Here is a 26,938-nt window from a genome sequence, read left to right on the forward strand (position 1 = left end):
CAGTCGAGAAGAGGGCTGTCAAAAGGGAACAGGATTCGCCAACCCCGGAGTTTACATTCCTGATTCCAGTTACCTTTCTATTTCCTGCACAAGTGAGGTGAAAAGTCCCTGTGTGCCAGCTGGAGAGCTTTGCAGCATAAGGTACATGGGGGATTTTGCTTTCTCTTGGAGATACCCTCTTCTGTCCCCCCACCCTGCCCCCTACATACCTGAAAAAGGGAAGCTCATTTGAGAGTCAAGCATAGAATTGAGACCTCTTTCTAAACTGAAAATGGAAGGAGCTTTACCTCTCGCTTCACTCACCTCTGCTCCTCATTCTCAGAGGAGGAAATTGAGATCTCCAGATGTGAGGTGGGTGGCCCAGGGCTCAGAATTTGCCAGCTGGCAGCCCTGGGATACAGGTCCACTGACTCCAGATCCACTGTGTTTTCTATAGTTGTATCCTGGACTATTATTATTATTAGTGAAGATGAGGAGGAGGATTATTATTGTGTGTGTGAGTGGAGGCAGTGTAAACAGGGATGGCAGTCAAATATCTAACAACCAGTGTATCTTAAGCATCAGCCAACCAGGGTCATGTCTAACAAATGAGGACAGACACTATTCCTGGACATCCTGACTGAATGTTGGCTGGCCTCTGATTGGATGCTGAATATCCATTGCAGACAACTTGACAAACATCAGGAGAGGCGGTTGGTTTTGTTTCCTTGCTCTAGAGTTCCTAGGAAGAGAGTCCTTTTGAGAACTGATTGAAAGGGTTGTTTTTGGTGAGCTAGTTAGATGAAGAATAGTTTTCACGTGGAGAACTGGCACAGTGACTTTTGTCTATAATTGGCTTTTATTAAATTTAGGACAAACAATTCATTTCTCTCCATAAATTTAAAAAATGTTTTGTTCATATCACTCCTAGGGATGTATGCATACAAGCTAAATACAAAATCTGCATTAGGAAGGACATCAATACATTCTCAGGTTTCCCATTGGGAGAGAAATTTTTGAGACTGATGTTTTGGAGGAGAGCCCTCCCCTCTTTTTTCTTAATTTATGTGTGATTTTACCTACAACTATTAGATGGAAACAGACAGTATTCTTTGTGACCATTTTTGACCCACAGAAATGGCAATTTAATATGGTCCCAATCTAATATTGGCTGAGCATCAATAGTGACTCCAGCCACTGTTCTGGAAAATGGAAGAAGATGGATGGGTTAAAGCCCTTTAAATCCTGATGACTACTGTTTTCATGAGTGGCAGTGAGGGTTGGGTTCAAATTTTGGTTCCGTCAAGTACTAACTTGGCTCTCTCTGGCCTCTCTCTTTTTGCTAAGTATAAGTTTTTGCCACTTAACTACAGAGTCTTCTGATTTATAAAAGGAACTCAGTAGATTCCCTTTACTTCATCTCACCAGTGGCACAGTCTGTGGGATTTCACAGTCAATTTGTTATAAGATTTATTATAATCTGTGAAAATCAGTTGTAGTCAAGTATGTGGAGAACTTGATGCATTTTTTAAATTTTATTTATTTATTTTACAGAAGGGAAGGGAGGGAGAAAGAGAGAGAAACATCAATGTGCAGTCGCCTCTCTATATATGCCCCTTGTTGGGGACCTGGCCTGCAACGCAGGCATGTGCCCTGACTGGGAATTGAACCGGTGACTCTTTGGCTCTCAGGCTGGCGCTCAATCCACTGAGCCACACCAGCCAGGGCTTGATGCATTTTTAAAACCCACAAAAGTTACCTAGAAATCTTAACTTAGAAAAATATATCAGTGAAGAGATTAACAAAAGATTGACTCAATTATTAAAATTCTGTGGCTTTTAATGCAAATTTATTAAATTACATCTATTAAATACATTAATACATACAACATTTCATTCATAGAGATTGGAATTGACACAATAGTGCCCAAAGACATGGGCTGCATACCAGTGAAGTACGTACATAACAACATACAATATGCAGTTTACTTGGAGATTATGATGTTTTAACATAAAACATAAAACCAATAAAAGCACGTGGGCTTAACACTAAAACCACATAAACCCCTACATTTGTTTAATTCCTACACTTCTGAAACAAAAGAGAGGAAAGTTACATATTTTAATGACTTTAAGAATAAAATAATTTTACTAAGTTCAACTACTTCATTTGCTTGAAGCTCTGTGTCTCCTTCCTCTGGAGTATATGTGCCACAAGAATGAGACTTGCCTGTTGTGTTCCCTCTTTTCTGGGCTCTCCACCTCTGGGTAAGTGCTGCCATGTGACTGACATTCAAAAAAACTGATTCATGGATGAAATGGAAAGACTGCTGGGCTTGCTATCCGGAGATAGGAGTTCTAGTCTCAATACTGCTACTAGCTACTAGCGTCTGACATTGGGCTATTTGTATCATCTTTCTTTCTTTCTTCTTCTTTTCCTTTTTTTTGTATCATCTTTCTGAGCCTGGGTTTCTTCACCCTTAAAATGATGTAACTTGAAGCAAATTCTACAGATTGCATCAGCTCTAAAATGCCACGACATTCTCTACTGGCCAAGATCTCAGAGTTACTTTGTGTTGGATACTCTCTGAACAAGTGGGAAATGGCATCCAATTCTAGGCTGGAAGCCACTGAACTCTTGGCAAGGTCTCCCAGGTTCTTAATGATCAAAAAGAACACACAGAAGTTAATGAATGAATGGCGTAATTATAGATTTAGAGAGACATGATATATTATTTGATTCCATCCCTCCTCCTACCTCAGTGAAGAAATGGCTTCTACGAAACCCTTGAGATAAACCCTTTGCTTGAATATCTCCAGGAACTGAGAAATCAATATCTGGGGATATTCTGGTTTAGGGTAGAAAATTCCTTTGGTTATGAAGCTAGAAATGGAGATTCTGTAAGTACAACTCATTAGCCCTATCTCCTTCCTCCAAGGACACGTGGAAGAAGTCTCCTCTTTCCTTTTATATTATCCCATGGGTATTTGATAAAACTTTTTATATCTCCTTCCAATTTCTCCTTCAGTTACTAAAATGAATACCATTTGCTAAGAGAAGAGGGTAATTGGCTGTGCCTAGTATTATGATTCGAGAAGATGGTATCCTAGCTCTAGATCTGCCATTAACTCCTTTTGTGGCCCTGACAAGTAACTTCTGTCTGGACTGATATGGTATTTTCTTCCTTAAATGGGATGATGTAAGGGGTTAGGGGGCAAAAGTATCTCAGAGCTTGGGAAGTTGCAAATATGGTTGTTGGTGTGGGACAGGACATTCTTCTTGGGCCTAGCTGCCAATATGATGTAATAGCTGTTAATATACAGGATAGTGATGCACATGGAAAAAAAATTCCACTAAAATGGCAAAACATTTCCAGGACTCCAGGCCCTAAGAGAGCAGGAAATCTTAGGGCAAGTGAGTCCTGCATGTGTGTTGCAAGGTGTGGGATATAAACCACTCTGTCCTGAAGAATTAATCCCCAGTGTCTCAATCATGGAAACATGACTGGGAAAGGACTTGGAAAATACCTTGCAAGAGAATGTTGGCAATGGGCATGCCTCCTGCACAGTGAGCTAGTTGAACTTTTATAACCCAAAGGAGTTATTGACTCCTCTTGGGTGGAATTTCCTCTTGGGTGATGTAGCTTAGATTGAAATGGAGCCAAGGGCTTTGGTGAGCCCTGTTATTGAACTGAACCAGACATTTTTCAGGATGTGAAAAGTGTACCTTTTCACATTCTACTGTAGTTTAGTAAAAAATTTTAGAAATTTTGGTAGCTTAAGCAATTCTGTTCTATCAAATAGACCTAAACCAAGCTAGGGTCAAAATGCTAGTGACACCATGCATTTTGATCATGGTTCCTGTATTTGCTGAGGGACACTGGCTCTTCAATGCACCTCTGTGTCTTCCACAAAGTTCTAATATTTTCAAGGGTGTGGCTGGCCAAACTTGAGCCCAGCAGGTAATAACCTCTCTCCACACTTGGCTTAGTAATGGATTTTATCATAGAAAACAGTATCTTTACTTTTTTCCCTTTTATTTATGGAAAACTGTCCTTAGGTAGCTATTTAAAAAAGTCACTTAGGCTAAACACAAATCATTTTGTTAATGATCATCCTTCATCAAATGGCACCCCATTTTCTCATGCCCATTTTCATGAGAAAATATCCATGTGTCTAAAGTTAGCTAGCTAATTAACTAGCTAATACAACCAAAATAAATTAAAGGATCTGTAGACAGTGGAGCTGCTGAGCAGTTAGAATTAACACATCTGAGACTAAAATAATTTATCTTTGTGTCTCCAGGATGAGTAGGTACTCAGTAAATGTTTGTGGAATTGATATGAATTCAGCCTTTTGAAAGATACTGAATCAGCAAAGCACTTTCCTCCTAAATTAACTATTTTCCAAAGCATGTAAGCATGCTCCTTCTTCCCTTCTGAACTTTTGAATGCATTCCCATTACTACTTTTAGGGGGACACCACATAGTCTTAAACACCATTCTTCCCCTTCATTTTAAAAACTAGAGCACAAATATTTACCCTGGAAATAATGCGTGGGACTTGAGTCCTACAAGATAGGTTTGACTGGGCCTTTCTGAGCAGTAAAAAATACAACATAGGGCATTCAATCAATTCAGACAGGAAACCTTGAGCAAAATACATTCTTCAATGAACAAGCTTATGATGGAAGCAAAATAACTATATGGTAGGATATTTTCCAAGCTTCGAGTCTTTTAGGATAGTAGGAAGTTCCAACTTCTTGAATAAACTTCTCGGTCCACCAGATGGGAATCCAAACAGTGGGCAGGTTTGAAGAGCCTGGGCACAAGGGTTCTTTTTAGTAGAGAAGATGAGCAGACCACTCTGGCCTCTTTCATTGCAAATCCTTCCCCACCCCCAGGTTGCTTGGTGCTCTCATGCAGATGCAGACAGAGCATTTTGTTTTCTTAGTAGGGGTGTTAATTCTTACCATGGAGACAGTCTAGAGTCATTGATAAAAGATTTGTGATCTACCAATAAATATTGTTCTAGGAGTTGGTCAAGGAAACATCCTTTTATCAAGCTGGTTTTATAGTTACTGAGAAACCTTTCCTTTCTGCTTTGAGAAAAGGGTAATTCCTCCCATCTGAGATGCCCTTTCCCCAAGTCCATCTGTTGTCCGCCCACCTTCTTTCAGAACTCACTTCCTCTGTGTAGACTCTTCGGAACCAGGTGGAGGTGACTACACCCTTCTCTGTGCTTTCACTGAGCCCTGTGATGACTGTTTTGAGAAGCTGAAGGTTTTAGAGTCTTAACTTCCCAACTGAGAAACTGGAAATTAATGCTTATTTAATTATAATTTCAACAAACATCAATCAAGTACTGCTATACCAATCACCGTGCTCAGGAGCCCCATCACACACTTCTCTGCCTCTGGAGTGTCCTGGCAACAAGGAGAAGAGTGATTTTGGTGCCAGGTTTGCCTTCAGACCCATCGTGAGGTCTCCCACAATAGGGAGTGTTTATAATAGAGTCTGAAGTGCTGAAGGTCACTCCCATGTCACACTGACATGCTCTCAGATTTCACAAATGCTTAAAGTTAACATGTTTCATCCCCATGAACTCATTTGATCCTGGGGAACAAATTGGTGGATTCTTGCTTTACAGTAAGTCAACAGAGGCTAAAAGAACAGAAATGCCCCTTCTACCCTTGACATATTGATGCAGGAAAATGACATAGGTTAGAGGATATAAACCCATTGATGTGCATGAGAGACCTCCTCAATGTCCAGCCTCTCCTGATTAGCTAATCCTGTATTTAAATCCCTTTGAATATTTTAGAGAAAAATACTCATATAATAGTGCATATAAAGTTGTGAATCAAAATTTGAAGCTGATCCAGATTAACTGCTCCAGATTTGGTGATTGACTTTTTTTTTCCCTGGGAGAGTAAGTCCATTGTCTCTGGGCATCAGTCACATTTGTTGTACAGTTGGTCTAGTTAGCTAGAAATCTGTGTTCAATTTTCTTGAGTGAGCTAAATCAGTTGGATAATTTACATAGTCAGGAGCATTCCAGATATCTTATGTAACACTGTCAGATACCATTTTTTTAATGACTTGGCGTTAGTCCTTGGAGCATGGTTCCACAGAGCATGTTGAGACACATTTAACCAGGAGCCATCTAATGATATATTCACATAAGTTTTGAGTAGAGTTTGTTTTGTTCTTCGTAGTGTCTTCTGGGTAAAGGTAATACCCAGAACATAATAGGTGCTCAAGAAAACTGTGGTGAATAAATGCTATTGTTGTATTTTTGATATGCATGTGGAACTCATACTTGTTTGTTTTGATGCCTATGTACACAAAAAAGGGAAAGGTAGGTTTTCTCATTTGCCACAGAGAACATTGTGAAAAACAATTTTTTTAGAACATTTGTGAAAAATACCCGCTTTTTTCATTCTTTTTCAGCAAGGTGTGAAAGTATGTATTTAGGGAATCTGATTAAGGATTTCTCCTTTGAAAGTATTACAGTTTTCTAGGGCTTTGGACTTTATTCAAGGCTCCTGAATGGAAGCAAATGCTTCATAATCAAGTTGAACAACAAGTTAGCCCACTGGTGACAAATGTGTAGTAGGAAAGTGTGGAAATGCTTCAAGTAGATCACCCATTCATTTGGTGACCAGCATTCTAATGTTTAGAAACTCACCACTCTCCCAAGCAACCATGATAATATGTCTGCTTTCTTCTGCCTTTTTCCAATTGGTATTCCCATCAGTAAGGCATATAAAGTGTGACTTTTGGGTCCCAAGTTTCATAGCTAAAATACTGTCATAGGCAAAATACTTGGAGAATGCTCCAAGAAAACCTGAGGCTATAATTACATATGAATGAAGAAAATTAGGAACTAGGAGGAGAGGACCTTTACACAATGACATCTGTCTTGCCCCTATAGCAAGAAGGCTCCGAAGAAGGTTTTATCTTCTTTTGTGTAATCCACCAAAGAGATGTCACTGACATTCACCATCAGCTTGTCCCCTTCTTGCAAGGAGAACATCGCCCCTAGATATATGGGTTGGAACCAGTTGCTGCTTATTTCACACACTGTCTTGGTACCCATGAGGAGCTGGGTGGGCTCAGGGTAGCTGTCTGTTACCTTCGTGATGACCACAACGATGACATCTTGCTTGTTCAGTCGGCTCTCTTGGCTGATTTCACCACACTTGGATGTGATACCTCGAAATGTGATCTGGGAGTAAACAAAGTAGTCTCCCGACTCTGGGACCACCAGGAATTTATTGGTGTAGTTCATCCGGTTTTTGATGAAGGCCAAGCCAAGTTCGTGTTCCCAGTCCAGAGCTGGGAACTGATTTTTTAAGGGCTTTGTGGGCATTTGTCTTACAACTGCAAAAACAAGAGAAAGGATTAATTTGCTTATGTTAGAACCTGTGAACTTTGCAAAAAAGTGTCTCATGTTATTTTTAAAGAGTAAAGTGATGATCTAAAAACAATAGCTGACAGGCTGCTTGAGGAGTACTGAGTGGAAGGTGTGTGAGTGGACATTAGTTCAGAGAGTAGCATGTTAGGCCAATGACCTGGGGCAAATTACTTTGCTTCTCTGAGCCTAAGTTTTCTTATCTGACCATTTTAACTTTTACCTGAACCCTGTGATCCTGGAAAGGAGTGAAGGTTAAGAAGTCTCAATCACTCTTTTGGTTTGGGAAATCAGCTTACTGCAAAAACCCACTCTTCCTTCTGTAAATGACTTAAGATTAACGGGTGCCCCCTTGTTTACGCATGCCATGGCCAGACAAAAGACCTTCCAATTTCCTATTTTTTGCCTCACAAATAATTAGCTGAACTGTTTTATCCCCCACTGATTCATTGGAACAAAATGCTTGTTAACAAACTTTGATTAAGCTTTTCTCCTTCCTCCACGTCCCCAAACTTGGGTCCACCCCTACCCTGAGTAAGGTTCTGCTCCGGTCTTGCCAACCTTTCTTCCCCCTTCCCTCCGCCTATTGGTTTTTTCTAGCTTTGTTTACTCCTGTCTATGAAAAAAATCCCTTTAGCCTAACTCTGGGGACACTTGGAGACTTTATGGTCAGAGGATCTCCCTATTGTATTAGTCCCTTCCCTCTGCCACCTTCTCACCCTGCAATAATCCTTTTGCATAAAGACTCTTTCCTTACAAAGTCAGGATTTGTTTTTTATTTGATATCCCTTTCCTTAAAAAAAAGGGAGATGATAATACCTGTGGAAAGGATGAAGAGAGATGGTATGTATAATGCTATAGTTATTAGGAATATTCTCTAAGTGACATTCACTTTTATTCATCTTTTTGTTTCAAACATGCTCTGCCACAAAGAGAAGACATTTTAGAGAGAGTCAAATGTTTTCTGTCACCCCCCTTTTAACACGGTGGTCCCAAACCACATGAAACACAGGCAGAAATTAATTTAAAAAGTCCACATGCAGAGATCCAGAACATTTTGGAAATTCTTCTCTGATATCAACAGGGCCAAAGTAAATAAGCTCATGTAATTGACTCTTGGAGTAGAAGGGAGCAGGGCTTCTTGGGTTGCTTGGACACCATTCTAATCTTGACTCTATAACTCTAGGTTATTAATCAACCATGTAGGTTCCTTCTCCTCTCTGAGTCTCAATTTCCTGTCTGTGAACTGGAGATAAAGCTCCGTCCTACTCTTGTTCTGAAGATCTAGTGAATAAAAGAGGCACGGACATTTTCATCACAATGGCTGGATACAGCATTACTCAATACATTCTCCTTTTTTTTTTGCCAAAATAAGCTAACATGTTTCATTTTGACAGATTAAAAATTAAGCCTACTTCATTTTACATATTTTTATATGTTTCTACATTTGCATTATTTATATGTATACACTAAGTAGAACATATGAATTAACACTTCCATGAAGTATATCTATAGCTAAAAAACTAATAGAATTGAGCCATATTTCAAATAAAATAATCTGCAATAAACTAATACTTTTCAGAGAAAATAAAAACATTTTAATTTCCAAATCCATAGTAATCGCCATTATGTACTGCCAGCCACAGTTTGGGGACTGGTTATGTTTAAAGAAGCATTTAGCAATCTTCATACCTGGTGGCTGACTGGAAACCTTGGTTCCTGGATTTTTGTAAAGCACCTTTCCCATTGCTGACTAGACTATAGTTTTTTTTTCAACTATGATACATGTTCAGAATGTGTGTGGTCTTTCCTGACCCCTGCACTAAGTGGTCTCTGGAGAGCTCTGTTGGTTCTTTGCAAAATTTGTGAAAGGCATTTTTACTAGTCATCCGTGATAGTCTCTACTCCTTCTTTGTTGGTGATTTAGTAGATTAAAAAAATTTCCTCCCAGATGATACAAAAGCAAAAATTATTTTGTCTGCAGATAAAGCAAGTTCTGTTAAATTACTATGCAATTGGATCTGTCAACATAGCAGCAAGTAGGAGTTTGGGTAGGAAGTTTGTTGTAATGGAAACAGTGCAGTTCTGAGAGTCAAACTCAACTCTCAGCTCTTCTTAGTCATGCCACTTGGGATAAGTGAATTTAGTTGCCCAAGCCTCAGTTTCCCTATCTCACTGGGCATAATAATATGCAGATTAAATGAATCATATATGTAAAATGCCTACCACAGTGTCTGATACATATTAGGAGTTCATTAGAACCTAGATTCCCTCACCAATTTCAACTCCTCCCATTCAATAGGAAGAGGGGTAGCACCTCCATACTCAGTTTTTAAGAGTTTTCTGCCCAGCCTGTTCAGTGTCACCCATTCTTACAGGTGAGTATTGACGGCAGATTGGCATCTTCCTGGCCCTAATCCTCATGCAGGACTCCCCGTGAACAGCTTCCTCTTGTACAGATATTGAGACAAATGTGTTGGGCCCAAGGATATTCCACTGTGGGTTGCAGATTTTTATATGTCAGGACGATATGCTTGCTTTTTAACTATAGTTTTTCAATGGGTTTTTAACATCTTTCTGCACTGTTGGGCCTTTTTGTCTGGAGTCTTAGTGGTATACACAACTCCAAGTATGAAATGCCAGGAATTTCCACATGACTTGGGGAGCTGGCCAACTGGTGATACTATGAGATTGCTCTTAATCTCTTCACATCAATGTCTATTCTTTGGAAATACCTACCTGAATGTAAATGTCCAATAACTTCATTTTGAATAGGGGGACAGATGGATTCGATAAATTGGCAACTCAAGGGATCATTCATCTTTGACGAGATTCAGCATTATGTGAATCTTAGAGTCTGAGGAAAGCCATTTCTGAATGACTGTGTGAATGAAAGTGAGAAACAATAGAGAAAGGAAGAGGGCTGATACCATCTGAAAGATAATGCCTAAGAGACCTGGACTTTTGGATCCCTCAAGGAAGAAAGACATCTGAAAACTGTTGACTGAGGGGGGGAGTCTGTTACTAAGGTATGTGATTTCCTGTTTGAAGCTACTAGAATGAGTTTTTGCAAACACGATGAAATAAATATCAGGCCCATTGTCTCCTGGAAAGCACATCAGGGAGAATTACCTGTCAGGTGTGCTCTTGGCTTATCTTCACCAGCTCTAGGAGGTACGTCTGTAAGGAAAGGAGAAAAATGCTTTGTATGAGTCAGAGGGTGACTAAAGTGAACACAACATTTGGAGAGTTGCATGATGCCTGAGAGAAATATGCCTTTTCTCCAGCTTGGTCCAGTTCCCTTCTTAGTGTTTTCGTTCGTTTGTTTCTTTTTCTTTCTATCTTTTATTTTTCAGGAACAGGGAAGACTCTGGGGAAAGTCTTAAACACAAATGAATCTTGGCTCTGTGACTTTGGATGAGTTATCTAACCTGTCTCAGACTTTGTTTTTTCATTTCTAAGTGGGTACATTAATTCCTACCATGGATGGAGAGTGTTCAGAATCATTCTAGGTATATGGTAGTGCTCAGTAAAGCTCACCTTGCCTCTCCTTTCCTCCCACTGCTTCTGTGGAAACAAATTGACCTTTTGCCTTCTTCATGGTCCCCTTAACCATATCCAGTGAGGTATCTGGGTGGCCTAACAGAATAGTGTGGGAACCAGTGTGTAGCTCTATGACCTTGACAGATTCCTTTCCCTTTCTGGTCTTCTGTTTTACTATCAGTTCCCCAGAAGACCTAAAAATTTCCTTTTGGTATTTTAGAGATGATTATATTGGACTAATGTGTTCTAACTATAGTGATAAAGATGTTGTTGATGATTAAAATAAAAAAGTCTTTGTATTCTTTTGATGTGGTAAGCATTGTTTTAATACTTTTATACAAACCCTGGAGGCAGGTACTATCATAACCATTTTTATAGGTGAGTAAAATGAGACAGAGACGGGTGAAATATTTGTGTAGAGACCGTCAATCCATAGGTCTGCACTTGGCCGTGGCACCAGTTTGCCTTCTTAGTGGCTGGAGAGGCCCCTCACCTTTCCTCTTGGTTTGTATTCCTCTGAACCTCCTGCATACCAGAACTTTTAGATATGTTTTTGTTCCCCACAAGAAAAGGCATCAAATATAAGCATACTTACAAACTCGCTGATGTGAAGGTCCTAATTCCTGTACTTTTGGAGTCTGTTGGGAAAGAAAGATATGGTTCAGATCATCTGTACTCCTTTTGACACCAGTATTCACACAGTTGCTCAAAGCATTGATATGATTAAGATGATGCCTTTACCCCACCTTGGCACTCTGAGCTGAAGGAAATGGAAATGAGGATATTTGTTGATGGGACTCTTGCACCCAAGCTCTTCCCTTTTCCTCCTCCAGCATCCTAATGACCTTTCTCTCTCTTACCCTTGTCTCTGAAGCTCAACTTAAAGACTCTGTCCTGAGAGCTTTTCTTGTTCTGTTCTAGGGCACTCTAACATCTTGTTGATGGTTCTATTATTATTTGAACAAATTGTGGCACTTGTTTCATTTTTTTCCACCACAATTTAAAAATTGTAACTACTTAAAAAGTGATACAGAAAAAGAAGTAATCATTATGATCTCCTTCTTCTCAGTCTATTCAATTCTTGCTTCCTTGTAATACATGATGACTTTTTCTTCATTGCAATCCTAGTTTGTAAGCCATTTCAGATACCACATGGTAATGGGAGAGTAACTGCTTTGGAGGCAGACAGACCTGGACTTGAACCCTAATTCCACCATTTATTAACAATATAATCTTGAGCACTGGCTAGTGTAGCTCAGTGGATTGAGCATACGCCTGTGAACCAAAGGGTCACCAGTTTGATTGCTAGTCGGGGCACATGCCTGGGTTGCAGGTCAGGTCCCCAGTAGGGGGCACACGAGAGGCAACCACACATTGATGTTTCTCTCCTTCTCTTTCTCCCTCCCTTCCCCTCTCTCTAAAAATAAACAAATAAAATATTTAAAAAAATGAAACAAAACAAAACAATGTAATCTTGAGCAAGACACTTTTCTCCTCTGAACTTTGGTGTCCTTATTTGTAAAATGGGAATAATAACATCCATTGCCCTAGAGCAGGAGTGTCAAACTCATTTTCACCGGGGGCCACATCAGCCTCGAGGTTGCCTTCAAAGGACTGAGTGTAATTTTAGGGCTGTATACATGTAAGAACTCCTTAGCAGTTAAGTGAGAGCTCTGTGCTGCCACCGGGCAGAAACAAGGTGCCGGGCTGGATAAAACAAGGTGGAGGGCCGGATTCAGCCTGCAGGCCTTGTGTTTGCCACCTGTGCCCTAGATAACCTCGAGGTTTGAAATGAGGATCAAATCAAATGAACAAAATAAACTAACAAAATAGAAACGGGCTCATAGATACAGAGACTAGAGTGAGCTGTCAGAGGGGAGGGCAGTTGGAAGGCTGGGTGAAAAAGGTGAAGGGATTAAGCAAAAACAAAACAAAACAAAACTCATATATACAGCAGTAAGGTGATTACCACAGAGAAAGGGGGGTGGTGGGAGATAGAAGAGGGTATAGGGGAGATAACTGGTGATGGAAGGAGACTTGACTTTGGGTGCTGAACACACAATACAATGTACAGATGGTGTATTATAGAATTGTACACTCAAATGCCATCCTGATAAATTCAATTAAAAAAAAAGAAAAGAAAATGTATGAGTTAGTTCAAAGAAGGCATGGAAACTGAGGGAATCACCACTTACATGCCAGAATAAAAAGCTTAGGAGCAAAACAAAGCTCTTAGCTTAGGAATAAAATCACCATCTTACATTTTATAATGTTTCCAAAGAAGCTTCTCTGATATGATTTTGACTCAACCCAGAGTCTTCTGATTTGGTTTTTATAATTGCTCAGTCCACATCAATGGTAATCCTCATGTCCCTGTGGACACTTGATCAGTTTTACATTTTAAAACCTATGTGTGTGTGTGAGTGTATACCTGTGAATTAAGAATTGTGTGTCTGTGTGAGTATAAGAGAAGGCAGCTCCATTGGTGGGAAAGAGTGTTTTTGCATTGGTGTACCTACATGTGTCTGTAGTGTGGTATCCTGTGCATGGATATCTCTGCATACACATGTTTGATATAGCTGCACCATTTCTGAGCCTAGGTCTATGAACAGTTCTGTGATAATAGTTGTTCTGTTAGAACACAGATGGTCAGGCTCTTTTTACTCCTAAGCCACATGACCTAACCTCTACTGGAAGCCCTCCTGAGGACAAAGATCTTGTCTTTGATTGACAAGCTGACCTCATGGTCTCTCCAGCTCCCTCCTCTCTGCTGTCAATGATACTTCCACTTCTTCTCCTAAGTTACCAGGCCTAAATTTTGCTTATTTCTTCCTCCACAAACCCAAACTATCATTTCTATTTTGCATTTTTTCTCTTTCCTGAATCTACTCCAGGCCTCAGCATGGTGCTTGCTTGGATTCTTCCAAAAAGCTCCCATTATAGGTCTCACCTGCACCTGGGTTCTTCTTTTCTCTAATCCATCTCCTAGCCTGCTTTCACAGGACTTTTTCTAAAGCCTTACTTTTTTGAGACAATTATCTTGACATTCAAAATCCCAATTTATCATCCCAGTCCCTGAGGTGGGGGGATCAGGGGAAATTACCCTTGACCTGAACCTTACAGGCCACACAAGTGTTAGCCAGGTGATAAAAGGCAATAACCATTTCCAATAAGGCCAATAGTTTGTGCAAGAATAAGGAGGCCCAACAGTACATGGGAGCAGCTGGGAAACTGCAGGGATTTCTGCTGCCAGGTGAACACACTACTATACAATTAGAATAGGGTCTTGAGTACAATGGTCTTTGAAAACCAAAACCAAATGATACGACTACTTGTCCAGCATCAGTAACTTCGATGGGTTCAGGAGGTGGAGAAGCACCCTAAGAATGAGCTTATTTTGTAGCCTGCTTCCTTACTTGCTGTTGACAGAGCTGATAAAGAATTAGTCCTTTGGCAAGGCAGAAAACTGAAGTTGGGGTTCTCAGAGAGAACTGGGGAGAGCTTGGTTTCATCCCCTTGTATAGGGAATGGTACCCTGATTAGTCTTCTCTGACTCATTTATTCTGCTAAGAAATCTCCTTGAATATCCAGCTTATTTTTGGCTAAGCAGACACTCAGCTAAGAGTTTGGAGCATTCTTTTGGGCTCATAATCCCCTTGTCTTTAGCATGAGTTTGGGATGTGAGCATATTTCTCTCTTTGCTCTGCTGCATTTCTCTAACTTGGGCCACTAAATATCTGAAGGCTGTGATAGTGCCAGTTGGCAGGTGTTGAACACAATATTCCCAGAGTCCCCAAGAAGAACATCAGCTGGGACTCTTCTTCCAAGAACAATATCTAAAGCTTTCCATTGCTTTTTCTCTTAGTAATGACTTTATCATGAGAGGAAGATTATTGGAACAGGAAGCAAGAGTGAATGAAGAGAAGATTAGATAGGAGGAAATAGTACTATAGTTTATTTGGGGAAAGGTTTATACATTTGAGTTGGTTCAATGTCTGCTCTCCAGTTGGTTGCAGGCAACACCAGGCCAACAAAATGTCTGTTGTTGTCTAACCCTGACTCATCTCCATTGCTTTTGGGTTACTCTGGGGTACCCAGGAGATGGTGACTTCTGAAGCAACATTGGCTTCCAAATCCAAATAGACACAATATTCAAGAGCACCCCAGAAGAATATGATTTATTTCCCCCTAAATGCCTTCTCAAACCACTGGCTGAGAACCAGGATCCTATTTTATTTTCCCTCCTACACATTCATCACTTCCTGAAGTGATATTACTTATATGTGTATTTATTGCTTTTCTCTCTCTAGTAGAATTCAGGCTGCATGCAGGCAAGGACTTGGTCTGTCTGTCTTGCTCACCATTATATTCCTTGTGCCTCTGCCAGTGCCTGCCACCTCCACAGGATTATTCAATCAGCAAAATACGCTGATGCTTGGGCATCAGAAAGACAAGCAGAAAAGAGAACAGAGGATGGAGTAAGGTTAAGTTTCAGTGCCTTTAGCCAGAGTTTTGCAATCCAAAAAACTAGGAAAGAGAACTTTTTATTTTAGAATACATGCAAAGTTTTGAGTTTTTGTTTAGATAAAAATAATTTAATTATGTAGAGGTAGGTAGCCAAAATCTTTTAGGCCTCGGGCCTCTATAGATTTTTGTCAGGCTCTGCTTGGAGCAGTCATGGCTCTAGAAATGTTTTTTGGAATTTAGGAGCTTTGATCAGAAGTCAGAGCCAGAAAAGGCCATAGTGTATGTCCACAGGCATGCCTGTTTATGGGATGGTGGAAGCCTACTACCACCAGCATATATTAGCCTGAGCAAAGCAAGTGGGGCTTTTTATCCCTTAGTTCCTATAGGTCATGAATCTTCACTCTCATTTCCTTTTCTTTCTTTGTTTATTCTCAATTGAGGGGGGTATGTTGATTGGAAATCCCTGACTGAAACTAACCATGACCTACTACTGTGGGCATTTTTTTGGATTACTCTGATCCTTCATATAGGAAAGAAGGAGGATGGAGGAAAGGAGGAGACTACCATTTGGTTGAGTGCTTGCTGGGTGCCAGGTCCTGTGTTGGGTGTGTATGTGTGTTCCTCATCTGATACTCCAGTTACTCTCAAGGGAACATATTACCTTTTTATAGTCTTTGTAAGCCAAAGGTCAAAGAGTAAATGGAGGGTCTGGGACCTGGACATTTAGACCAAGTACAGACCCTGGCACATAGCAGGAGCCCCATGAACATTAGCTGAGCACATACAATGGAAGACAGAACCTGAAGCAAGATGGCCTTTGAGATTATCTTCTTGGTATATTCCTCAAAAAAAATCCCTTCAGTATATTTTAACTAATGACCCATTTAGTCTTTCTCCCATATTCTGTAGTCTCTCTCTAGTATTATATTCATAAACAGGAAGAAATACCCATTGCTTGCCCACAGTTGCAAACGCCAAAGTGTTTTATGAACTATAATATCCTTTTAGCACCTCTAGGAGAAAGATAGACATTTGCCTCCTTGTCTTCTCCTCTTGCTTATCTCAGTTTGTACTTGCACAAGGATAAATCCACCTAGAAATGTTTTATTCCAAAGCCCTTCCATTTCATCATCTGCTAAGTTGTGCTAGACAGGGTTTTAATTTACAGGCAATATTCAGAGTGGTGCAAAGCAAAGACTATGGTGTTTCCAGAAGAGCAAATATGAAAATCCCAGCTGCATTATTTCTAGGTAGTCTAACTTTTGTGTGTTACCTGACCTCAGTAAGACTGTTTCCTCATCAATCAAAGCAGACAGTGATTCCTTCTCCCAGGACTATTGTGATGGCTAAGAAAGACCATCCAGCTTATTTGTAGATACCCAGTGCATTTTCCATCTTTCTTCTGGGCTCGATAAATGCTTTGGCATATGTTGTTGGTTCTATAGAGCGTCCCATTGGTTTCATCATTTTAGTGATAAACAGAAGCCACTCTGTCTCTTTGCGGCAGATTGGGATCCTTTAGGAGCTCTGGAAGGTTTTCTCCTTGTCCCAACAGGAGAGGTTTCCTCAGTACACAGTTTGCTTTTGAACTTCTGCCCTTTCAGAATGCAAAGGGATTGAGGGAATGGAATATACACTCCACACATTTCAAAACCTAAGCTAGTTGCTGCTGTCAGCTGTGGGGATGACCTCTTGCAGCCATTGCCCTGCTGCAGCTGGGCATTGTGTGGTCTGTCAGGTGAGACTGCTGGGCACTGACTGATGCATGTGTAGACTCTAACAGGTGAACAAAGGGATCCTGGAATCCCAAACTAGAAGCTGCAGCAGATGTTTGGGATTCACACCCATAGCTTATTTGCCCTCCCTTCTTTTGCACTTGCACAGCTCACCTGTACAACCTTTGCCCTTTGCACACAGCCTGACCTTTGGAGTGAGTTGGGCTTCTCTTCCAGTATGCCAGGACTTCCTGAGGCTACAGTAGGGGCAACTGAGCACTCAAAATTTTGCAATCTACACTTTTATCTCAGCTATGTTTATTTCCTCTAAACAACTCCAAAAGGGGGTTATTAAGTAATGCTATACAAACTTAAAGTAGTGACCTAAGGGGAGATGTTTGCCCTCAGGGGAAACAGCTTGAGTGAGATAAAAGGGCTCACTCAAGGTGGAGTGGGTAGGGAAATAATGTCTGTTGAGCATCTACTTGACAACACTCACTTTTTTGGACATCTCCTTGCAGAACTCTCAGCACAGTCCTATGAAGACAGCATGTTAACCTTCATATTTTATAGACAGGGAGTGTAAGGCTTAGTAGGGACATCAGGTACTTGTCCATCCTTCCATCCCTCTCTCCATTCAGCAGCACTTAATGAGTGCTATCTGTGTGCTAGGTATAGCCATTACAGGGTGCAGCCAAGAGGGGGGAAGCAAATAGGGATTTGGAATGGGGTCCAGAACTCGAGGTGTTCAGGAAATATTAGGATGTCCTCACCACCCTTCCACCCCACAGATGTGGGTTGGGGGAAGGGACAAATGGAGCAGGGCTGTTGAGAGCTGTTTTGCATAGCAGCAGCTTTGCAGCTAACCTCTGATGTGGTCATTTAACATATCTATAACCTTTAACTGGTTACATAGATATGTTAAATAGCTGTGGCCATGCCCTGAGCCAGGGATGGAAGCAACTTCCCTCCAAGATGTAACTGGGAGGCAACTCCCCCCCGAGTTACAGCGCCTGCATGAGAGCTTGGAGATGATTGGCTCCATGACATGGGGCCACGCCTACTCACACACACTATGGCAGCCCAGTAAAGCTGGAAGGATATGAGAGTGATGGCAAGTATAGCCAATTGTGGGAGGAGTAGGAAATGGTGCTGCAGAGGAAGATTGGCACAGGGATTTAAACCCAGACGGGGAAGCCATTGAAGGGAGAACCATCAGGGTTTGCCAGAGTGGTGACTCCCATGGCCATTGTGCAGAGAGGACCACAGCCCTGTGAGAGAGAATCACTATGTGGCTTTAGCAGAGAACCTCCACTCGGCTTTGGCAGAGTGGCAACCCCCCTCCTCGCAGCCATTGTGGAGAGAGAACCACGTGGCTTTGCCAGAGTGGGGACCCCCACAACTTTAGTAGAGGAAACCACCACCTGGCTTTAGCAGAGATCCCGGCGACACAGCTGATGGTGTTGGGAACCGAGGGAGGCCTACCAGCCAAGCACAGATTACTGGGAGCAACTAGGGGCTACCTGAGCCATGGACTTGTATTTCTTTTCCTGAGATACGGTACCCCAGACTGGGCAAAGGGGGGAAGGAAGGACTGTGTGTATTTGTGGGTGTTTTAAGGGACTTTGGGATTTTGATGAAGATATTAGGTCACTACTTTAAGTTTGTATAGCATTACTTAAACATTTCCTTTCCTTTTCACAAATCTCTGGCATTAAGAGACGTCTTTCCTCTGGCGGCGGACATAACGAACCTGGGGCGTTCCTTTTGGTAATAGTATATTGCCCTCGGGCCCTCCTTGGCTCCTTGTGTTCTGTAACACAGCTAGGTGCTCTCAGAGGAGGAAGGAGACTAGCATTTATTGAGCACTTAACTATGTGACAGGCACATTTCAGGTGTCATTGCTAAATCCTCCCGACCACCCCAGGGGACAAATAATTTGTTAGCATATACCCAGAGGCAGACTCTCATAGTGTTGAGAAGGAATGTGTATGGTAGATTTGAACCCTGATGTCCCAGTGTAACTGTAGGACTGGGCACATGGCTTAACTTTACTAAACCTCAGTTTCATCATCTCTAAAGTGGAGATTACAGTAGAACTTTTCTCATTGTGAGATTTCAAGGATTGACAGAGAAGATACATGTGGTAATAAAAGTAAATATGTGTCTCATGTGTTTGTACTGGACACGACACTAAGAACTTTATAGATGTGATCTCATTGTTTTTCTCAAAACTCTAGGTATGAAAAAGCTTAGAATGGAGTCTGGTATGTAATAAATTATTATAAGGTCGCAAATGTGATGTGGTGAAGCCATGACTTTCCCTCAGTCTGTGTCACTCTGAAGCCTGAGTGGGCATCACTATGGGGTCCTCTTCTGGGAGGAGATGAAGAGGCCTCAGGGAAATGCATGTGTGGGAAGGAATAGGGGTACAGGGAACAAAGACCTTGCAGGGATTTTCAAGAATGGGTGGAAGTGAGGTTGGAGGATACCAAGGAGAACTTGGGGAGAGTGTATACAGATGTTTCTAGAAATAGGACCTGGGAGGGAAGGCCAGAAGGAGGATACTGGCACAACTCTTGGAAGCAGTGCCTCGTATGGCTGCCCCAATAATTCATGGCAGAGTACTGGTGCCCACTCTGTGGCAGTCTTGGGGCTGAGCCAGTGTGGTGTATTCTGTCATGACTGGGCACAGTGTCAGGAGAAGATGGAGGCCTGGCCTATAGTAACCCCTCCTGAGGACAGAGGAAGCAAAGGACCTAAAGAAGGCCCAGGCCATGGTCAAGTGCAGGTGGGTCAAAAATGGATTAGAGTGTGGGTTGAGGGGGCAAGACCAGGGTAGAGAAGCGGGCATGGAGGTAGCTTGCAAATACCAGACACCAAGAAAAGCCCTCCAACGCCCAAACCTGCTCTCTGGCCTGGCAATGGCAAATTCCAGAACAGCAGGTGGAGAAGTTGTTTCCTATGATGTAATTTCCATGAACAGGGAAATTCCCTAATTACCATTTAATAACCTGCCACCTTCTACCAGACACCATAAGTAGTATTTTGTTTTTAATTTTCCCTGTGTCATACATAAAGAAGCTAAGGCCCAGAAAAGTTAGGTAACATGGCTAAGAAGTGGCTAGGTCAGAATTCAAACTGGGTTTGAACTTCTGACCCATTATTTTTCTAAAATGCAAATCTACCTAACATTCTCCAGGAGTTTAAATATTCTAAAATATTTTACCATGTCTATTTTTTGTATAGGTAACATATACATTTTTTACACAAGAGTATATGTTTAAAAATGTCTCTGCCTTATCGCCCAGCCACCTGGTTTCCCCACCTGGACAGAGCAGAGTCATCAGCCTCTTTAGTCCTCTTCCTGAGATAGTCTGTGCCTTTATAAACATATTCATGTATGTGAATGTGTATTATATTTTCAGAAAACTAAGTGTTCCATATTCTATCTGCTATTACATCCTTTGCTTTTTCCTCTTAATGATATATCTTAGAGAAATTCTCCACCCTTACATACGGAGATGCCTCATTAAAAACAGACTAACAGAAAAAAAGAACAGTGGCAGTTGCAGCTTTCCATTGCATGGAAGGACCATGATGTATTTAATTGATGCTGTATTTATGGACATGTCACCTAAAGGCATTTATCTCAAAACTTTTCACATATAATTTTGGTTTCTACTCTACAACTTACCTGGGTAATGAGTTTGTCACATTGAATCTTTCCTTACATAACCAACCCCTGAAGGAAGAATCTAGTTAAAATACACACACACACACACACACACACACACACACACACACACATTTACATAATTCTGGTAACTGTTTTCATTGCTGTTTGTAAAAACCTGCAACATTCCTACCATTGCTGTTCCTTTTCCAATCTCTGATTTGGGGGCCTGCTAGAATAGAGTCAGTACTGTTTGCTTATACAATGAAGGCCAAGTGACTGTAGAAATAGAATCTAGGTTTGGTTCTGTCACCCCAGCCTCAACCTGCTCTATGACCCTGAACTTTTTCTTCCCATCTCTGGTCCTCTGTTTCCTCAATTGTAAAACAAGGAGATAGGACTAGATCAATGGTCAGTAAACTTCCTCTAAGGGCTACACAGTAAATATTAACTTGAAAGACAATATAGTCACTATCACAATTACCCAAGTCTGCTGTTGTTACATGAAAACAGCCACGGACTGTGTGTAAGTGAATGAGCATGGCTGTGTTCCAATAAAACTTTATTTACAAAAATAGGAAGTGGGTAAAATTTGACTGACCCTGGGACTAAGAGCATATCCATCTCTTAGTTTCTATAAATCTGTGAAGAGCTTTCCTTTGCTACTTAGGGCAAGGAAAGGGACAAACATCCACCTAGTGCCCTCATTGCCAGGCACTCACTGGGGGCCGTAAGGCACTTGGAATCCTCATAGCACTTCAGTCAGGTAGGCGATATGGGAAAACTGAAACTCAGACAGGTTGTGTACTTTCCTCACTCTCTTCCTTTTGAGCCCATTTTCTTAAGTCTCAATGCTTTTTTATGTGGGATTAGAAAAGATTCTTAACAATGCCAACCTCCTGTGGTCGTTACAAAGATGGAAAGAGGAAGTCCCTTAGAGCAGCCCTGGCAGAGGGAACAGAACATTTGGAGTGCTGGGGAACAGAGGGAAGGCAGGGTGGCTGGGGGCCAGTGATGGGGGCAGGGCAGGGGAGGGAGAGTGGTAGAAGGTGAGGTCACGAAGAGCCATGGCACAATCCAGTGAAAGTGTTCAAAGAATCATTTTGGCTCCTGGGTGGAGAATCAAGCCCAGGCTTTGTCTTTACAGAATTTTGTGTTTTACATGAAGGTGATCCATTCATTCATCTATAAAAAGGGTGGATGGAAAGTGCTTTCCACGATTATAAAGCTTGATTGTGAGTGGACATAGACAGGTGAAGAGGCAACATGGAAATCAAAAGAGACCTAGATTTGCCAACACAGGAACTTGGTTTTGTGACCTTGGGCATTCACACAGACTCTCTCGCTTCAAGTTCCTCATCTGCCAAATGGGACTGCTTACCCTCCTCACTGCATTTCTGGGTTGCTGTAAAAGTCTGGTTGGATCTTCTTTGTGGGAGTTCTCTACAAATGTGAAGTAGGAGTTAATATTGTGTTTTTATTATTGTTATTATCACCATTGGCTTATCTTCTGCTCCTGGGCTTGCTCCTCAGGGCTGTGAATGTATTGGAAGAGGGGGATGACCCTCCTTTACTTCTCTTTGTGTTAAAGTTGATTGCTTTGGGCCTGGGACATTATAGATCCTTTGAAGACAAGATAGGCCATTTTTTTTCCTCAGTGACCTGGGAGCTATTTCCCTGAAATGTAAGGGGCAATCTGACACAATGGAGGGAGCACCGAGCAGGAGGTCAGATGGTCTGGTTTGCAGCTTTAGGCTTTAGAACCTTAAACGGCTTTGTTATCTCCAACAGAGTCTGTGGCCTGGACCTCAGACCACACTGACTTCCTTCCCTCCTCCAGAAGCCTTCCCCCAAACCTCCTCTACCCCCAAGGCTGGGCTAGGAGAACATCTGGAATTACACACCTATTACACATAACCTATTTTCTTGTCACATGTCAGACTTGGAGCCAGCTAAGACCAAGATCAGGTTCTCTTGGTAGTTGTCTGGTGTGTGGCATAGAGTGACAATTGTATCATAATACATGTGTGAGCATAGTTCTCCCCATTGGCAAAGTATGAACTAGCCTTGTACATGACTTATTGGTGTTGTTGAAGTATTGATAGTAGTATCCTCTTTTGGTGGAAAAGAAACAGGCCCAAAAAAAAAGCAAAAGAAAAAGAAGCCATGTGCCTATTTTCACAAGGCCAGAGTTGGCTGAGCTGGGAATCAAGCTTAGGTTTCTAAGAGCCATGACATTTCACTGTTACATCCACACCCACCTGAGCTGTGCTCCGTAACCTGGTTTTCCCTCCTTGAATCTCATTTTCTTTAGTCTCCTCAGAGCTGCTTATTGTCTGTTGGCCACTCTCATCCACCCTTCTTGGCCCTTCCTGTACCCTTCAAGGCTGACCTCTGGGCATACTTGCCCTCTGGGAGCAAAATGGCCCCAGAGGCTCCTCCCCCTTCCTCCTTTCTCCCTGCTGCTTTGGCAGACTGCTGGCTTTACTCAGACAGCAGCTCCTCCAGGCAGGCCCCTTCCTTCATGTGTTAGGTCCTTTGGGTTTCTCTAAATCTCTCCCCTCCTTTTGCCCCTTAATGCCAAGGTTTGGTGACCTGCCTCTCTCTGTTGCTGTTCCTCAGGATGCTGCCAGCCCTGGAGGTTTCCTTTAATCTGTCTGCATCTCAGCAAATAGACCCTTCTTTGAACCCATTTTCAGTTCTTTAAACATTCTTCTTTAAACTCTCTTCTTTGAATGGGCCAGCTGTTTCTTTTTAGGACCCCAATTGCTGCATGTGCCCCAGCCTCACCCCCATTTCCCTTTGTCTTTCTTCTGATGCATCAAGAAGTTACATCTACTGGCCAAACCACAGCTCCAAATGTTCCTACACATCCACTCTTCAGGGAGATTGCTTTAACTAAAACAGGGTGCTGTTTTAGACTTTTCATCCCTTGAGTACCTCCAGTGGGGCAGGCACTTAGACTGGTGTTCCTCATGAGCTTCTTGTCTAGAGACAGCTCCCATCTCACACTTTTTTCCTGACTGGGCAAGTCACTGGGCCCCTCTGCACTGGGCTGGTGTTCCATCTAATTGTCTTCCAGATCAACATAAGTGTTCTCTGGCATCTATGACAACATAGACATCGTTTTGAGCAGAGGGAGTGTTTCCTTTTAGAAGGCAGGAGAGTATAGGTTATTGGAGTCACTCAACTCCTCGTCAAGAACAACTGACTCTTTCTGGCTAAAGATGTCAGAGTCCCAGAGCATCAACTGGATGCTGCAATTTGGCTTCCCAGGAAGCAGCACCATGCTGATCTTGGGGTCACAGCCTGAGCTCTCATGCCCTGCAGTGCTCCTCTGACATAAACAGTATTTCCAGTGGCCTGTATCTTTCTACATTTTGTGAATAATGGCATGTGGCCTGGGAGGCAGCTGCCTGAATCACACACAGTCTGTTTGCCGACCCTGATTGGGTGTGAGAGTTACACATTGGCCTCAACTTGCTGTCCGTGTCTCTACTCTGAAGTTGGCCAGCACTGCTTGGAAGCCAGGTTTCCAAGTAAACCGACTGAAAAGCCTGTTTACTCCAATGGAATGTAATACTTTGGACTGAAATTAAATCAGTCATCAACAGATTATGCAAGAGCATTTTTAAAAAGGGGTATTACTTGAAAGGCACAAAAGGCATATTCTTTAGGCTTTAAGGTGTTTGATGTTCCTAGTTCAGAATTGTAAGTTTTGACACCTGTATCCCTTCATCATTCTCCTTAGACCACATATATGTGTATACACACATATACACAGATGTATATATATTATATATGTATATCACACACATACATGCATATATGTATATACACACATACATGCATATATATACAAATAAATTTGTGTATTTATTTATTTATTTGACTAAGCTCCTCCCAACCCCACTTAACCCCCACCTCCAGCAAGACATGAATGATACACAATCTGGCAGGCAGTTCTTTCTGGAACATTGAAAAAGAGCTGTTCTAAACCCATGTAAGGGGGTTGATTAAATAAATAAATTATTGCACATAGATATATAGGTTTATAATACAACCATCTATATTCTCACACTGCTGTAAATTTATTAATAATTTCAATGATAACATATTAAGACACTTAAAATAATCCCATCCTATTAAAAAACATGAAATGATATACCCCCAAATGTTAACATTTTAAAGTGGTTACCTCTCTGGGGTTATGGGTAATGATAATTATCTTCTTTTCTTAATCTGTGCTTCCCAAATTTTTTCAATGATCATTTGTTAGTTATGTAATTTAAAGAGGGTTTTCTTTCTTTCTTTTTTTTTTTTTAAAGGAAAGGCACTTGCCCAACTTATCTGTGTACTACAATTATAATTATCTACAAGTATGCGGTTTGGTTGCCATATAAACATAAAAAGGGACAATTCATTCCATGGAAATATTGAGAACAAACACCAAATTGGGCCTCCCCACGCTCACAGTCTGCATTTCCTTTGCATGTTGAAGCCAGGAAGAAAAGGAGGGTGATGGATCAGGGAGCTCTGTCCAAGGTTGCATTAGCTTGCAGATGCCCGCAGAGGGTCCACTGATCCCCCAGGGCAGCTCAAAGTCCTGCTTACCTGGAACACACAGGCCTCTCCTTGGGCTCTGAGCTGGCCAACGAGCAGGTAGGTGGTGAGTCCTGCCAGGATGGGGAGTGACACCAGGCAACAGGTGAGAGCCCAGCGGGTGCTGCTGCTCCTGGCTCTGGCTTTAGGCTTGCAGCTGTCGTCCTCGGGCAGCATTTCCACGCTGGCTGTTTCCCCAAAGCCCAGCCCCAGATCCTCTCCCATGTTCCCACTGGTCTGGAGACAGATCTGACTCCCGGGTAGAGAGACCCCCCCATTAAATAGAAGACCAGCTCTCACAGTGGGTGAATTAATCACTGCCTACTCCTCCCCCTGGCCCCTCCTCCTCACCCCTCCACAACACACTGCACCCCGCCCTGCTAGGGAATGCACCGCCTACAACAGAAACCAAGTTTGGTTTAAGAAAAAAAAAAAGAAGAAGAAGAAAGCTTCCCAAACAAATTTATGTACAGAGTACTCATGTGCTCCTTCCTTCGTTTACAGAAGGAAGTCAGGAAAGTCCCTGGAGGAGGAGAAAAATAATTCATCAAGTCAGTGGGTGGGGCAAATTAAAATATACCTGCTTCTGCGGTTCAGGTTCAGCTGTGCCAGTCTGGAAAGTGTGCTTCTGCTGGAAGTGAAAGTAAGGGATGGGGAGGTGTGTGGTGTGGCTTGCAGACTGGGAAATGGAAATCAGGTTTGCATCACGACTGTGCAAAGTGCTGTCAAGTCCTCCATCTTTTTTGAGCCTCATAGCCCATCCCATTGCACAGATGAGAATACTGAAGTTCTGGAAGGTAAAGGCACATGGCCTAGGTCATGCAGGGATTAAGGCAGAGGATCTAGGAAGATGGTCTAGTTCTTCTAAGATATGTTTTGGGTTCTTGCTTCTACCACACACATGAAAGGAAAGTGTATTTCTAGCTTGTGTTGACCCATTAGCTAAGCAAAGAGTATGAGATCATAGAGGTGACCGTCTATGAGGAGAGGACATTGACTTCTACTCTCTGATCAGTCCAAAGCTGACTGAATGCCAGTAAAAGGCCTTGCCCACAGCTGGGTGTGTAAGGGGGACACAATGTGTAATAAAGGCTAACATTTATTAAACATTTGCTTTGTGCTAGTCACTGTTCTAAGTGGGTTCAATGTATCTAAATTACTCAAGGTTGAGATGACCTTGTGATGTGTTAATGTTTGTATTCCCATTTGACAGTTAAGGAAACTGAAGTAAGGAAACTGAAGTAAGCAGTAAAGCCTGGATTGGGACTTGAGCAGGTTGACTCCACAGCTCCTAGCCGTTGCACTGTACTGCACCTGCTGCTGTATGGTGCATGTACAGGGACACCTGCACCTGGGTCATCTCTTCCAGTTGGGGGATTGAGAGGCTTCCTGGAGAAACAGGTGGTGCTGGAATTAGACGTTGAATTGTAGGGAGGGTGATATCAGAGAAGAATAGGAGATCACTGCAAAAGATAGGTTACAGGAAGAGTAAGGCTTAAGGATGTTTTGTGGCAACCAGTCTGACTAGTGCTTCTGTTCAA

General features: G+C 42.0%; 1 protein-coding gene across 1 annotated transcript; it reads right to left on the reverse strand.

The window, feature by feature from the left end:
• Nucleotides 1-1,816: 1,816 nt before the first annotated feature.
• On the reverse strand, nucleotides 1,817-25,652 carry TNFSF15 (TNF superfamily member 15). Its single transcript, XM_045839977.1, has 4 exons — nucleotides 25,410-25,652; nucleotides 11,533-11,575; nucleotides 10,527-10,574; nucleotides 1,817-7,363 (listed from the first exon to the last, which is right to left on the reverse strand). Exons 1-4 carry the CDS (start codon nucleotides 25,620-25,622, stop codon nucleotides 6,909-6,911), a joined length of 759 nt encoding a protein of 252 aa, XP_045695933.1. The 5' UTR covers nucleotides 25,623-25,652; the 3' UTR covers nucleotides 1,817-6,908.
• Nucleotides 25,653-26,938: the final 1,286 nt, after the last annotated feature.

This window comes from Phyllostomus hastatus, unplaced genomic scaffold (assembly GCF_019186645.2).
Source record: "Phyllostomus hastatus isolate PE091 unplaced genomic scaffold, TTU_PhHast_1.1 phas_contig_34, whole genome shotgun sequence".
In the NCBI taxonomy this organism is placed as follows: domain Eukaryota; kingdom Metazoa; phylum Chordata; class Mammalia; order Chiroptera; family Phyllostomidae; genus Phyllostomus; species Phyllostomus hastatus.